The sequence below is a fragment of the Tetrao urogallus genome (assembly GCF_951394365.1).
Source record: "Tetrao urogallus genome assembly, chromosome: 4".
Classification (NCBI taxonomy): Eukaryota; Metazoa; Chordata; class Aves; order Galliformes; family Phasianidae; genus Tetrao; species Tetrao urogallus.
Window position 1 is genome coordinate 54,530,966 of NC_136817.1, and position 15,265 is coordinate 54,546,230.

Consider the following 15,265-nt stretch of genomic DNA (forward strand, 5'->3'; position numbering starts at 1 on the left):
ACGAGTTCCCCGTTATGTTTGTTTAAGCAATGTAAGCTCTCTCAGTTAAAGAAATTACTAGAAATTATTTCATACAGAGGTATGGCTCCCTTATCTGTATGGGGAAGATTACTTTCCTGGGGGGTGTGTGCTTTTGTGCTGGCACCACAGCTTGCAATATGTTAGAGCAGCTTCCATTATGTAGTAGCAGGCCACACAGCTGTGTTCTGGGGTTTGGTTGTCTGCAGCCTGCATGTCTATGACTGTGCAAGGCCATCTGCAGCTATTCCTGTAAAGCTTTCAGATATCTGAGTGTTCCATTTCGTCACTGTGTATACTCATTTTGCATTGCAGAGAATTTCAGACTGATTATCTTCTTTGTGATTGTAACATACTCTGGATGCATCAATGGCTAAGAGAAAGAAATATAACCGTACGTGAGACTAAGTGTGCCTATCCCAAGTCACTTCAGTCGCAGACAGTGACTGGTGTTAAGCAAGAACTTCTAACCTGTGGTAAGCACTTCTGACAGCTAGTCCTTATTTGTTAATTCGTTCCCTATTCTATTAACGTTGTTGAGCAGACTTTTTGTTTATCCGAAATTCAGATATGAAATTCAGTTTAATGAAATTTGGTAATAGTGATCCTAAAGACTCATCGTTATTCCTTTTCCAGTGTTGCTTGCTTTCAGAAATACGTCTGTGATTCTGTTGTGTATGTATGAATACCTGTAATGCTAAATTATAATTCTATGAAATTAGGAAGAAATAATGTGTAGCCATATTTTTCACTGTTTTGTATTCATTCTTCTAAACGTGGACTATCAAATTATTTCTGAATTTAATGGAATATATACTTTGAGTTTGAATTTCTGATGCATCAAACATCAGCTTATGTGACTATATCAATAGTTCGCAGATGTTTTTCCTCTTTTGAAAAATACTTACATGACACTTCTGGCTAATAATTGTGCTTTTATTTCTCGAATTTTAGAACCTCCTCTTGAATTACCATCTTTCTATATGACTCCATCTCACCGCCAGGTTGTTTTTGAAGGAGACAGTCTACCCTTCCAATGTATGGCTTCATATATTGATCAAGACATGCAAGTCTTGTGGTATCAAGATGGAAAAATTGTGGAAACAGATGAGTCTCAGGGTATTTTTGTTGAAAAAAATATGATTCATAACTGCTCACTGATTGCAAGGTAACTGTCTGCAGTGAAACTGTATTTCTTCACTCTTGTTCCTTGCTCTGATTTGGTGACTATTTCAAGGACCAGTAAGGACCACATAGAGTGAACGTGTGTAGACAGAAATTTTCCTATCAGGGACATAGTCTGTGACTTCATATCTTACAGTAACTGGTTTTGGTCATTGTTACTAACTATTAAGGAGGGAACTCTACAGATTGTGTAGTTGAACTCCCCCTCCTCCCACCCACTCCTGTTCAAAACAGAGCAGATTGTCCAGGGCTGTTAAAGTTGTATTTTGAGAAACTATAAAGATTTCCTAATGCAGTTAACATTAAATAATAGTTTGTGGTATGATACATTTGTCATCTTAAAATGTTAAAATTGCAAAAACCAGTCTTGGGTAAGCACATGGAATTCTTTCCTCTTGTTTCTGACTATACCACATTTGTAATACTGAAGTTCTACAGCGGACACTTACATGTGTATAAGTATTATTTATTCCACTTAAAGTAGATTTTTGACTCTTTCAGCATCTACAGAGTGATTATGTGTCTAGTAATTGTATTAGTAAATTAGAGATTTATCACAAATTATGCACTTAGGTAATTGTCTTAGTTTGACGTTTCTGCAACAACTGTTAAGAGCAGTGGTAATTTGGACTTCCTGTCTCTTCTTTCATAAAGTGAGAAACTTTTTTTCATAGTTTTTCTTTTTCTCTCCTATCTTAGCATAAATGAGAAGAATAGCAAATATTTCTCTGTTTATTACAGTGCATTTATTCACTGATAACTTATAAGATCCCAGTTTTATGTAACTAGTTGCTTTTTCCATTGTGTATCTGTGCTTTCTTTGTTTCCTGAAAACTTAATAAATTGTTGCAAGATTGTTGAGGTTTGTTTGTTTATTCTATCTTCCCAGTGCACTGACAATCTCGAACATTCAGGCTGGCTCCACAGGAAACTGGGGCTGCCATGTACAAACCAGACGTGGAAATAATACGAGGACAGTAGACATTGTGGTATTAGAAAGTTCGGCACAATACTGCCCTCCAGAGAGAGTTGTGAACAATAAAGGAGATTTCAGGTTGGTTTTCAACTGAAGTTTTTTTGCTTTAAAGACACATACTTCGATCTTCATTTGTAAATTATATTGAATAGATTTTTATCTATTCTGGATTAATATGTTGAAGTGTACACAACTGAGTTAGTAAATTTTTATCTTGTAAATTTGCATCTTTGGAATAGATGGAAAGCAAACTTGATATTGTTATATTTATATATATATATATATATATATATATATATATATATATATATATATAAAAACATATGAACTATTGGAATAAAACTTTTTGGAAGAGCTGTTAATTAGAGTATGTACTGATGGGGGTGGGTTTTCCACCGAGTTGTCTTTATATTTTGAAAAATTTGCTGCTCCCATATAACAAAATAACTATGCAAGAAACATGTAACTTTAGAAAATATGAATGCTGCTTCCTTTTTATGACTGATGGTGGAACTGTAAAGCTAGCTCTGATATTCCATTGTGCTGGATGTTGCAGAGTATTTTGTCTTTTCTTCTTACCTCTTCACCTGTTTTCCCTTTTCTGATCTTTCTGCTGCTGGTCATTCTTAACAACACGTTACTCCTGGAGGTGCCAGGTAGCTTCTGTATAGATTCTCTGTATGTAAGGTAATTCCCTTTATAATACTCTGTGTTGTACCTCCCTCCCTGCAGTAGTTTCTACAGATAATTAGTTTGTCACAACATAAATAAACCCTGTATTTGTAGGGTTTCGTAACATTATAGCAACTGCTTTTTATTTGTGTTCATTTATGCTGCTTGGCTATGCTAATCTACTGTCTGATCTATTTATAAACTTTTGTTCCTTTCTCTATGTGCATTAGAGTTCTTCAGTCATCTTCTTTCTATAGAAATAAGACATTTTAAAGAATGAAAAACAAGTTAAAGTGTAGTTTAACTTGCTTAATAGGGACATAGGGACATAGTTTATGGGGGGGAAAAAGATAAGCTTTCAAGTGCAGAAGGCCTCCTCCATTCATAGTAAAAATTCAGGTAAAGAGCTGGCTGAGAATATTTTTTGCTGAGTTCATCTTGTTCACCATATGGATGATTTTGAGAAGAAAAGTAGTGGGTTTCTGGGTACAAAGGAACTGTTAGTAAGGAAAGAAACTGTAAGCATGCTTGCCACACAAAAGCAGTTTGGAATTACTGAAGTTTCACTTTCACATTGTAATGAATTATTTATATAGGAAACACTGAACATCCTCTTTTTACACTGTGTTGGCTCATACTGTGGGAATGAGCACTACATTAGCAAATGAGAACTTCCTGCTTAAGATAAAAGGTGAAGAAAGTCAAAGAGATGGATGCTGTATTCATCAAAGAGCATACACATCTATTTAAATCACTTATGCATTTTTTTATGATACAAGTGTGAATTGTTCTTCTTTGATTTGCCATTAGAGGTGAAAACAGATGGTAAGGGCCTATTTCAAAGTGTTTTCCATTAAATTAACCTGTGCTGTTCAGCGACTGTTCAGTGTAATAGGTTTTACCCCCTCTAGAATTCAGTGGAAAGAAATAAAATTTCAGGAAATGTTCAGCTTATCAAAAGCTTCACTGTGTCTGGGTTTATTGTAACGGTCTTCTATTTGTAGTTTAGGTAGAGCAATAATAAAGGATAATTTTTTACTTTTGAGACCATATGGAGATAAGACTTTGACTAGCGAGAAAATGGTTCTGAGCAGATGGTTGTAAATGATCCTAGGTGAATGAGATTTTATAGTTTTTTAGTTGGAACTGGCTAGTCATTTCAGCTTGGAAGCAGCTTCAAAACTGGCAGCTAGATTTTTATCCTTTAGAAATGGGACAGCAAAGAGTAGCGATGGAGAAATGTTTGTCTTCAGTGTCTGTGATGCTGTAATAGTTCAGCATGAGTTCATAAAGATTAGGGAAAACAGTATTCATCACGGGAATGTTTTCTTCTGTTATTTTTTTTCTTTTAATATATTCATCCTGTTAGGCTTTAGCTAATATCCCGAAATATGTTACAGTCTATGAATGAATAGACAACAGAATTTATGTATCAAAATATAACATATCGCTTCTGCTTCAGTAAGTCCTTCAACTGTTGTGTTGTGTAGTGTAAGTTTATTCTAGTAGTTGATAGAATTCCGTCATAAATGTAATTATTACCCTTTGGAAAACTGTTGGTGGGCTTAATGTTAAAAATGTAATAGTCATGTTGAAGTTAGATAATTACCAAGATATAATAATAAAAAACATTAGACTGCCTGTAAGCAAATGCAATTATGATAGCAAAACACATTGGTTACTAAAATTTACTGCTGAAAGAAATAAATGCTTTCAAAACAGAATTAACATGCATGAAAGAAAGAATGCTTCTGTAACCTCATTGTCTGGCTTTTTTTTCCTGAAATGAAATTATAGTACTTAAATGTTAATGAATCATATTTTCTCCCACAGATGTCTACTTTCACGTGTGTATGATAAACTTTGAGCACCTAATTATATACAGTGACACAATAAGAGAGCTAATACAATCTGAATCTGTACTTCTGCTAGCAGTTGGTTGAAGTGTGAAAGATGATGATGATTCACAAGAGACAAAGAATGCTGTCAGGCTTGCTTAGGCTTTTTTTTTTTTTTTTTTTTTTTTTTTTTTTTCCAATGGCAAAAATTTCATGTTACAATTTGAACCCTGCTCCGGGGAGCAGTGCCTCACCTTGTGGATGCACTGGAGTTGAACAGTTCATGTCTGAGAATGGTTCAGGTTGACATTCACTATGGAAAAATAGGGAAGTAGGGAAGCATAATTAGAGTTGGAATCAGTTTCCACTGCTGGGCTGTGCCTGTACATAGTGTGGTGTGAATGAGAGGAAACGTTAAGGGACTTAATTCCCCATCATTCCCTAATGACTGTACTTATTTGCGTTGATTTGGATATGTGAAGTAATGACAGGAAGCTTGGAAGCTTTAATTGTCCCACTGTTCATGTCCAGTTTATCACAGAAACATAAAATGGCTTATGTTGGAAGGGACCTGCTGTAGGGGGCCTGCTTTGCAGGGAGACTGGACTTGATCTCTAGAGGTCCCTTTAGCACCTACAATTCTGCAACCTTCAGAATCTACTACTTCCAGCCCTCCTGTTATGGATAGGATTGCTGCCTGCTAAATCAGGCTGCCCAGGGCCTTATCCAACCTTAACTCAAATGCTTCCAGGGATGGAGCATCCAAAGCTTCTCTGGGCAACCTGTTCCATTGCCTCATGACCTCTGAGTAAAGAATTTCTCCCTATCATCTAACTTAAATCTACCCTCCTTTGTTTAAAGCTATCTACTTTATCCTCTTGATATCTACTTATGTCATCACCGATGCAAAACTTATTTAAAAAAAAAAACGATGTCGATAAAATTATTTTTGTAAAGAAGTGGTCTTTTAGCATCTTCATGACAGTGTTTCTGGAGAACTTGGCATGCTAGAAGTTGAGTTTTGGCTGTATTTGAGGTACTGGTAGGCCTATGTGTTGTCTAATAGCTGTTCCAGCTGTGTAATCAGTTGTCTTTTTTTTTTTTTTTTCGGTTGTTTTTTCTTCATTCCCTGAGAGGTTTTTATATCCATAAGAGATAATTCATCCTTTAACTTGTATTTTCTCCCATATGTGCTATTGGCTATTGGTTTGAGCAATTTCAGAGACTTTTCAGAGACTTGAGACGTGTTTACATGTTCTGGCTAACTTGCATTGTATTCTGTTTCCCATTCCTCACTTCCCACAGATCCATAATTTGTTCAGACTGTAATCAGTTGGCCAGACATGATCCAACAGTGTTATTTTTATTAGCTTGTGAGTGCGCACATAATGCTGTGCTAAGTTTGCTGCTGAGATTGCAGCACTTCAAAGTGGTTTTTCTAAGGAAGATATTGTCATTTCTGCTGCCTTTCCTTTTCTATAGGAGATAAAATACCACATAATTATGGAACCTATTGAAGAATAGAAATTACCAGTGTATAGTGAGTGTATTTTATATTTTTATTTATCTATATATATAGATTACGCACACATTATTTGAATTGGTTTACATTCTCTACAATGTCTGTACATCATAGAATGGCCTGAGTTGAGAAGGAGCTCAAAGGTCATCTAGTTTCAACCCCCCTGACACTGGCAGGGTTGCCAACCACTGGACCAGGTTGCCCAGAGCCACTTCCAGCCTGGCCTTGAATGCTTCCAGAGATGGGGCATCCACAGTCTTTCCAGGCATCCAGTTCCAGTGCGTCACCAGCCTCTGTGTGAAAAACTTCCACCCTGATATCTGACCTAATCCTCCCCTGTCTCAATTTAAAAATGTTCCCCCTGTTCTGTCACTATCCACCCATGTAAGCAGTCATTAACATGTCATTCATTGCTGTTATTTTAAAACTGTGGTAATTGTTCTCTTCTTTTTCCTTTTAACATTGTCTATAGTGTCTAATTCTTGTGTTGGGTTTTTCTTCCACGTAGAGGTTGAATAGTGACACTTTAATTTCTTGGAGTGACTCCTGAGGTGCTGAATAGAAGTGTAGTGCATATTTGTTAGGCTTGATGAAGCTGTGCTTTAAGACTCGATCATTAGCTTCCAGATACTCAGAAATTCAGATGATGGTCATAATAATCCGTGTCTTGTATATGGATATATCCGTATCTTTCCACATCTTGACTCAGTCATGCCATTGCAGTACAGAGAATTGCCTTCTTATGCTGAAGCTCTTAGAAAAGACACTAAAATTTAACTCTTTGTTTTCTCTTTTGGCTTATTGTAATAATTGTCTAGTTTCTTCCATTAGATTCCTTACTGACTTGAATTTTTTGGTGATGCCATGACTCATGCATTCTGAGGATACCTGCAGCTTTCTTTCTATGTGTTGCTTGGGTTTTTTCTTTGTTTTGTTTTTCCAAAATGCTTCTTGACACTTTTCTTTCACTACTGAAGATATCTGAAATGACCTGTTGGAGTTTATTGGAAATTGATGGGAAATTCAGCTAGAGAGGACTTTTAGGATACCCCAAAAAGTTTTCTCTTTTTGAGAAAACTGGGATAACTCCAATGTCTTCGGTATGAGAACTTTATTAACTGAATAAGAAAGGAAAATGGAACTGATGAGAGAGTTGTTCAGTTTCTGTGTTGTTTTTTTTTTTTTTTGCTTAAATTTTACTTGCCTGGAACATTCATCAATGTGTTCATTTCAGACTCCAAACACAGAAATATGTATTACAAAATTAGGTGTTCTAGATGATAGAATTGATTAAATGGCTGTTTATTGAAATACAGTCTGTATGTTTAAAAACAAAACAAAACAAAAACTACAAATTTTAAATCACAAGTGTAGGCTAGCAATTTTTTTTCAGTTTTTGGTGACAACTGTGGTGTGTAAAAACAAATAGAAATTCTTAAGACTGGGAAAAAGGTATGTTGGTTCTTCAGCCTGTTGAAAGAGAGCTTGCGTTAGCTTGTCTTGGTTATGGTACAAAAGGCCTGGGTTGATGAAGTGGATCTTTTGCTAGGTTTTAGTTAAGCCTAGTCTGTTAGGTTGTAAGAGTTGATATATTTAGCCTTCTTTATTGTGGGTACGTGTCATTTTTGCTTTGAATTTCAAGTATTAGTGTTCTGAATTATGAAATACTGCTTATTTGCATCTTTCCAGGGAGAGAGCAGGAAGCATGGGCAGGCCGTGACTGGCATTCCTTATTCTCAGCATTGCAGCATAATTCAGGCCTGGTTTCTTTGTATTATTATTGTTTCCTTTTGAAACAATTCTTCTTGAGTGATCAGTGCACTAAAATTGTATTGCAGTTTAATTTCCTGTATTTATTCTTACACTGACATAAATAAAAATAAGCATCTGCAGATAAAATATACAATAAAATTACAGAAGAAACATGGAGAATATTAAAGTTTCCTTAAAATACTTAGTTCTGTGTCATGTTAGTGAAAGGAGTCCTTTCCAAATTTCTTCATATTGTGAGTGCTTAATTCTCATGTGAATTTTTAACTGCTAGATGTTTGTCTGCAGTATCAGTCACTGGTTGTACTACTGCCACTGTTTCTTAATCACTTTGAATGCAGTCCTCTGCTGTTAATCTGCAGTTTAGCATTAGTCTGAATGCAGTATATGTGAACAGGACAAATAGAATGCTTGCAGGACTTGCTACTGTATATAGCAAGTATTTAGATAGCATTAATGCATTTTTTTCATGAAGTAAGCTAGTTTTATTAAAAAAAAAACAAAACAACCCACACACAACAACAACAAAAACCACTTGTAAACTGTTGTTATTAATTGGTAAGTTACCCTTTCTATCAATGCAAGCTCTGGGACTAAAGGATAGAGCACAGTTCTACCAAAAAGAACTTGGGGATACTGGTGGGTGGCAAGCTGGACATGAGCCAGCAATGTGCCCTATGCTGCAACAAAAGCAGCATGGCCAGCAGGGCGAGGGAGATAATCCCACACCCCTACTCTGTGCTGGTGAGGCCTGCCTAGAGTTCTACATCTGGATGTGGAGTCCTCAGTATAAGATAGGCCTGTTTGAGGAGGACCACAGAAATGATCCATGGGGTGGAATGTCTTCCCTGCAAATATGGGCTATGAGAACTGGGGCTGTTCAGCCTCGAGAATAGGCGGCTTTGAGGAGACCTGATAGTGGCCTTTCAGTATCTAAAGGGGGGTGTAAGAAAGAAGTGGACAGACACTTGATTCCTTGTGGTGTGACAGGGGGAAATGGTTTCAAACAAAAATAGAGGAGGTTTGAATTGAATATAAGAAAAAAGATTTATTACACTAAGAGCGGTGAGACACTTGCACAGGTTGCCCAGAAATGTGGTGGATGCCCTGTCCTTGGAGACGTTCAGAGTCAGGTTGGATGGGGCTCTGAGTAATGTGATCTAGCTGTAGATTTCCCTGTTCATTGCAGGGGAGTTGGACAAGGTGACCTGTGAAGGTCCCCTCCAACTCAAATGATTGTGTGATTTAATGAGCAACTTTTTCACATCACCTGCAACCTCATGAAAGTATGAAAAAATATGCTAGCATTAGTACTTGTTTTGTTCATAGTGCTCAAATATAAACAGCTTGAAAATACAGAAGGTGGGCCAAGGTGGCCCTTTAAATAGTTAAGCGATGCTTAATTTTGAGTGTCTGTTTCATGTTGTAGTGCATAATCCTTTTATTTACTTGTCATGTAAATTTCTTTCTCTTTTTATTTTTATTTTATTTTATTTTATTTTTTGCTTTTGACTCCCCAGGTGGCCTAGAACGTTGGCAGGCATCACAGCATACCTACTGTGTACACGTTACTCTGCTGGCAGTGGGATATATCCTGGCAACTCGCAAGATGAGAGAAGAGCTTGGCGCAGATGTGACAGGGGAGGGTACTGGGCAGAAGAGGACTACTCTAGGTGCCAATATGCAAATGATGTGACCCGAGTTCTTTACATGTTCAATCAGGTAATCTGTGCATTTCTATAAAATCACAATTTTTGATGAAAATAAAAACTCTGAAGTCTGTCATTTCTTTTAAGTACGTAGCACTGGTGGTCTGGCTGAATGGGTATTTCCTGAGTACAATGGAACTTGTAGATTTATGTTGAGTGATCTATTTTGGCTGTCCTCAGATTAAATGTATCAAGAAATTTTTATTCTTGTGTGTTTGTGTAAAGCATAAAGAGAATTGAATGGTACAAGTAATAAATGTATTTGTCAACTGGATGCCTTATCCTGCATATGTACTACAAGGAAACATTTGTATTTTTAACAGAGAAAAGCTTTTGTAATTATAATAGTATAAAGTGGACAAATTCTGCTCAATTCTGGCACAGTACACCCATAATTGTTTTTGTGGATAATGGGAGTTAACTAGGGATCGTAAGAATTAATGAGACTTTTCTAATCTGATAGAATTTATAAAGATTTTTTTCAGCATTTTTTAGATTTTTTTTTTTAATTATGAAATATTTGCATTCCAAATTCCTTTTCAGACTTTTCTCTAGTTTATGTACATCATTGCAAAATAGCATATGTAAATGTTCCATGCATAGGCACTGCACTGTATAATACTCCGTAAACCCTTGAGCCCTCTGGTTTGAGCTTGATGTTCTCCAGTGTGTCGTATCACCAACACCTGTGCAACAAATGGATGCAGGGAGGTCTGAGAATGTTTTGTTATGATCTACACTGTAGAACATTGTTGCTGACTTGCTCCCTCTCTACTTACCACTACATATTTATTAGCTTTTACTTTCCCCCTCTGGTCCAGAGGATCTGTGAACAGTGATGTGGGATATGTAGGAGGAGGAGAAAGGGAGAAAGCTGTATGTTGTGGCCCAGGGAGATTGTGAGGAAATGGGGGTCAGCTTCTTCACCCACCTAATGAGCAATAGAACTAGAGATTGTGGTCACCAGTTGGATATTAGGAAAAATTTCTTCTTTGAAAGAGTGGTGAAGTGCTGGAATAGGCTGCCCAGGGAGGCGATTGAGTCACCATCCCTGAGGGTGTTCAAGGAGCAATTAGATATTGTAATAAAAGGCACAGTTTAGTGAGGAAATACTGGTGGTAGGTGACAGTTGGACTTGGATGATCTTGGAGGTCTTTTCAAGCCTTGGTGATTTGGTGATTCTGTGAACTATTTTGCAGTGTAGCTTCGCGTTCCTGGCACTTGGAGGTGCAGCCTTTGGCTGTCACATGAAAATATCAGGATTGAAATGTGAAGTCATGGTGGTGCTCTGTGTCCGGTTAGCAGGTGGGAGGTGTTGCCCCACTGGGGGACACAGCAAGATTCACTATTTGCTTACTGAGAGCTTTAATGAAACTGGGTTGTGTTTTTTTTAACCCTGGAAGTTTATCCAGCAGCACCTGTAGCAGGGCAGTGGTATAGACTGTGTACTACCACCCAAATTTGGAGCTGCAGTTTTTCTCGGGTTATAGAAGAATTTGCCAATTTAAAATAGGGGTATCAGAATGGTATTCTGGTTTCAGAAAAGCACAAGTATGATTTCCATGTGTGTAACTGTTTCTATTATCTGCTTTAAAAGTACAGGGACAGGTGTGTATTACAGTGAAGCAGATTTCCATTTTTTTCCTCAAAGTGAGAAGAGTGCCATGTTTTGATTTCTGAGACTGATTTCTACTCATTAGAGCCTTCCTCATTTTATGTGGAGTAGGTTTGGCAGTCTTTTTAGCACAAAAGTTTATCACTTCACTGAGACATATTAAATGTTTTAATGATATTATAAGCGTCATTAGAGTCTTTGTACACAAAGATAGTTGATGAGCTCTTTTGAACGTTAGAACTCTGCCGAGTAATTTAAATCAAATAGGGGCCTACATTTAAAATGGAAGAAAATCTTTGTAACGTAAGTTTATATTTCACTGTTATTGTTTTTCCTTTATTCAGATATAGTTCTAGGTGGAGAGAAATTCATGTTTTAAGTTCAAAGAAATTATAAAAAATACCTGAACTTGAAAGTTTTCATTGTTCGATGTGTATTATGACTTCGAACTGTGAGTCACATGCTTAAATTGTAAGTAGTGTTTTGGAAAAAAATAATCTTCCATTAATTGCATTCAAATCCACGTATATGGACTAAGACCCGCAGGGACTGATGTACAGCTATGCTTATGTGGCAGATTACAAATATAGTGGGACAGACTGAATGTTTGTACACCAAAAATTGGAGAGGCAAGATGCTTCTTGTTTGGATTATAATGGATAAACAGCAACTGAACGTGAGCTGATAACATTTGCACAGCATTCTACTGTACTATATGAAACTTGCTGGTTTTGGTCCCTGCTAGCTCAGGGATTTTGGAGTTAGGTTTTGTTTAGTGGTAAAGAGTTTTTCAACCTGGTACTTATTTCAGAAATTAAGCAATTGAGCTTTGTCATAGAAATAATCTGTCTTGGGTTTGATTTTTTTTTTTTTTTTGTGCAAGTTCCATTATAAACACTTCTAGTAATTATAGAATCAAGAGAATGCAACAGCAGTGGTGCGTTAGAATTTTTTTTGGCTTCTCTTGCTATGAAACACCATGTTTTAGGAGTTTCACATTACTCAAAGCTGTCATGCAAAACAGAATAAGCTTTTAACAGCACTGTCATTTTTGCCCTTTTTGGTTAAAAATAATAATAATAATAATAATAATAATAATAATAATCTCTCTCCTTTCTAAGACAATAAGACAAAATAAAATTTAAGGCCGCAAGTCTTGGTTCTTCAGCATGTTAGAGAATGTGTTGCTAGCAGATAGGGTAGTAGTTCCTAGCTACTTAAACTGAACTCTCCTGTGATCCCTGTGGGGTTTGTTATTCTTTTTTGAGAAAATGCTGGTTTGTGAATTGCTGAAGTGTTTTTCTTTGTCTTGTACTTAAGCATTTTTAAAAAGTGAACATCGTTTCTTCTTTGTGTAGATGCCGCTCAACCTCACTAATGCATTGGCGACAGCAAGACAGCTTTTGGCTTACACTGTTGAAGCAGCAAATTTTTCTGATAAGATGGATGTTATTTTTGTGGCTGAAATGATAGAGAAATTTGGAAGATTTGCAGAAAAGTACAAAGAGGTAACTGGATAACTTGCCATTGCATAAAAATAACCAGTGTCCTAAAGTATTCTGAGCAGTGAAGCCTTCTCAACAGTAGATGCAGGCACCGAGTTAGTGGTTTATCAGATTCTATCCCATTTCTTTGTTTGTTTAGTAGGTCTCTGAAGTTGCTGACCCATGGTCACAGACTTTGCATTCGCGCTGAGATCATCCAGCATTCACTGGACCTGTAATGTGAGTAACACCTCTGGTCAGCACTGGAGCAGGGAGATAGGTACAGTAAGTCTGTTTTTATTTAATATGGAGTGGGTCACGCAGGTTTTCATTGGTCTGTTCTTATCTAAAAAGATGAATAATGAAAGCCTCAGAGATCCTCTCAATAATGAATAAAACAAGACTTATGTTCTCCCCTCCCACCATGGTAGGATGTCTTTATTCAGTATTGAGCTGTATCTCTAAGGTTTTCAGAATTCCTACAGTTTGAAGGATAAGATAAGACATTAAAATAAAATCTTAGAGAACGCTCATTGTTGGGGAGAAAAGTGTGAGTGATGAAGCAGTCCCACCGGTGGGCAGGAACTCTCTGTTTCACTGCTGAACAGAGGTTTAAATTGATCTCACTCTACAGTGCATGTTGGGCAGTTGTTGATTGCAATGCCTTGCACAAAAAATAAACAGCCAAATTTTCCTCTTCACCCCTCAGAAAACCATAAATGCTGGCTGTAAATTCTTCATAGAACTCCTTGGAGAATTTTCAGTCTACAATTCATTTTTTACAATCATAGCTTGCAATTTTTTTGGTACATCTTGCAATTATACAAGCAGTTCATTAAATGGCTGATATTTGTATTCAGCTGAAAGCATTTTAGAATGCTGTGCCATTAGTTACATTATAAGGATACTCTCTTCTACAGACAATAAATCACAGCTGAGAGCTTCACAGTCTGGCATGTTTGAAGGTAATAAATGATATGGAGAAGAAAAAGTTAAATTTTTTTGTAATTTCACACATATCCTTGATGTTCTTTTATCTTAACTGGTTTGATTTTATATCAACCTTGTTTTAATTTGTTGAAAGGATGTGAGTGCAATTTCATTTAATACTCTACTAGTTAGGAAGACTGACGTGTTTCTTGTTAGTGTCTGCAGGACTCTTTAACTGTGGATATGATTTTGTGGTCACTTCAGTTTGCATTACAGTGGGCTATTCTGAAATATAAATACTGTAAATGGTAAAATGTTTCTTTTTTTTTTTTTTTCATGTGAAAAGAAGAAGCTGAAAACACTCAGAACGTTTTCAGTAGATTGTCATAAATTAGATTGCAGTTTGAAAAACTTACACATACCTTAAAGTGAAAGAATAATACACAATATTTAAAACAGGAGTCCTATGGTTTCAGGATCTTAATACTGATAATGCGTTGTAAAAACACCATCTGTAGATGTATAGGGCATGGTACCTATTTTAAAATAATGAGCATCTTCATTAATTTAAGTTAGACCTGTTCTTGAGAATTCAACAAAAGTGCTTCAGCCTGTAGATTTTGCACAATGCTATTTGATAGTTTTTGAGTTTTTAACGTCTATAGGTTCTGTTCCTAAAAAATCAGTTCCTAAAACAGTGAATATTTTTATATTAGCATTTTTGCCCTTACTTTAAAAGATTTTTAAAAATGAGAACAATCTGCTATGTTCTAACCTTGCTAGCAATGCTCTTAAAAGTACAAAGAGTAATTAAAAAAAAAAAAAAAAAAAAAAAAAAAAAAAAAAAAACTTCTGGATGTGAGGGAGGTCTTTTCCATACCTAACCTTGTATTCTTTATGTAGAAAATTCGTCACAAAGTTTAGTCTCTGAAAATGGCTTTTCATTCAATTCAGAGTACATGCATTTTCACTTCTGGTACAGCATTTGCCGCTTCCTAAAATGCTGCGAAAAATCCAGAGTAGATGCTTGATAGTTGTTGTGTACATAAAGGAATTCAGTTTGTTGGTTTGTATTTCGTCATACATAAGACCAGGTAAGATACGTGAGCAACAGCTTCATAACAGTGTAACTAGCAGCTTTGAAATCAACTCTGTACCTGTGGTTACTTGCCATCATTCGTGAATAGCTTGTGACCTAAAACTGACAGTGTAAAACTAATGATATGCAAGGAAGGAATCAAAGAAAGGCATAGCCAAAGGAAGAGGAGTGGAAGGATTGTGTGCAAGTTCTTCCTGTATTACTCTGTTCCTTTTTTTTCTACCCAATGTGTAAGCTATACCATGGCCGCCGATTTATGGTTATTTGTTTTTATTTTAGGTTTGAATTTGATTGTAAATTGTTTTTTTTAAACAATTAGCAGAGTAGAATGTGGAGTATTATACCTTTTGAATCTTAATAAAATACCTGAATTTTTCATGTTTTTATTCTATAAGTGCACGGTAAATATGCAAATTGCATTGGTGTGATATTTGAGTGTTGATGTTG

The 15,265-nt window shown here is 36.3% G+C and overlaps 1 protein-coding gene across 1 annotated transcript in view; it reads left to right on the plus strand.

Moving 5' to 3' along the window:
- Positions 1–15,265, plus strand: part of ADGRA3 (adhesion G protein-coupled receptor A3) — a gene marked incomplete at both ends in the record, with an annotated part of 60,351 nt that overhangs the window by 32,583 nt on the left and 12,503 nt on the right. Inside the window, 5 exons of the mRNA XM_079534809.1 lie at positions 334–494; positions 973–1,186; positions 2,093–2,257; positions 9,502–9,703; positions 12,664–12,813. Of these exons, the coding sequence (XP_079390935.1) occupies positions 334–494; positions 973–1,186; positions 2,093–2,257; positions 9,502–9,703; positions 12,664–12,813 (892 nt within the window). The remainder of the gene's footprint in view (positions 1–333; positions 495–972; positions 1,187–2,092; positions 2,258–9,501; positions 9,704–12,663; positions 12,814–15,265) is intronic.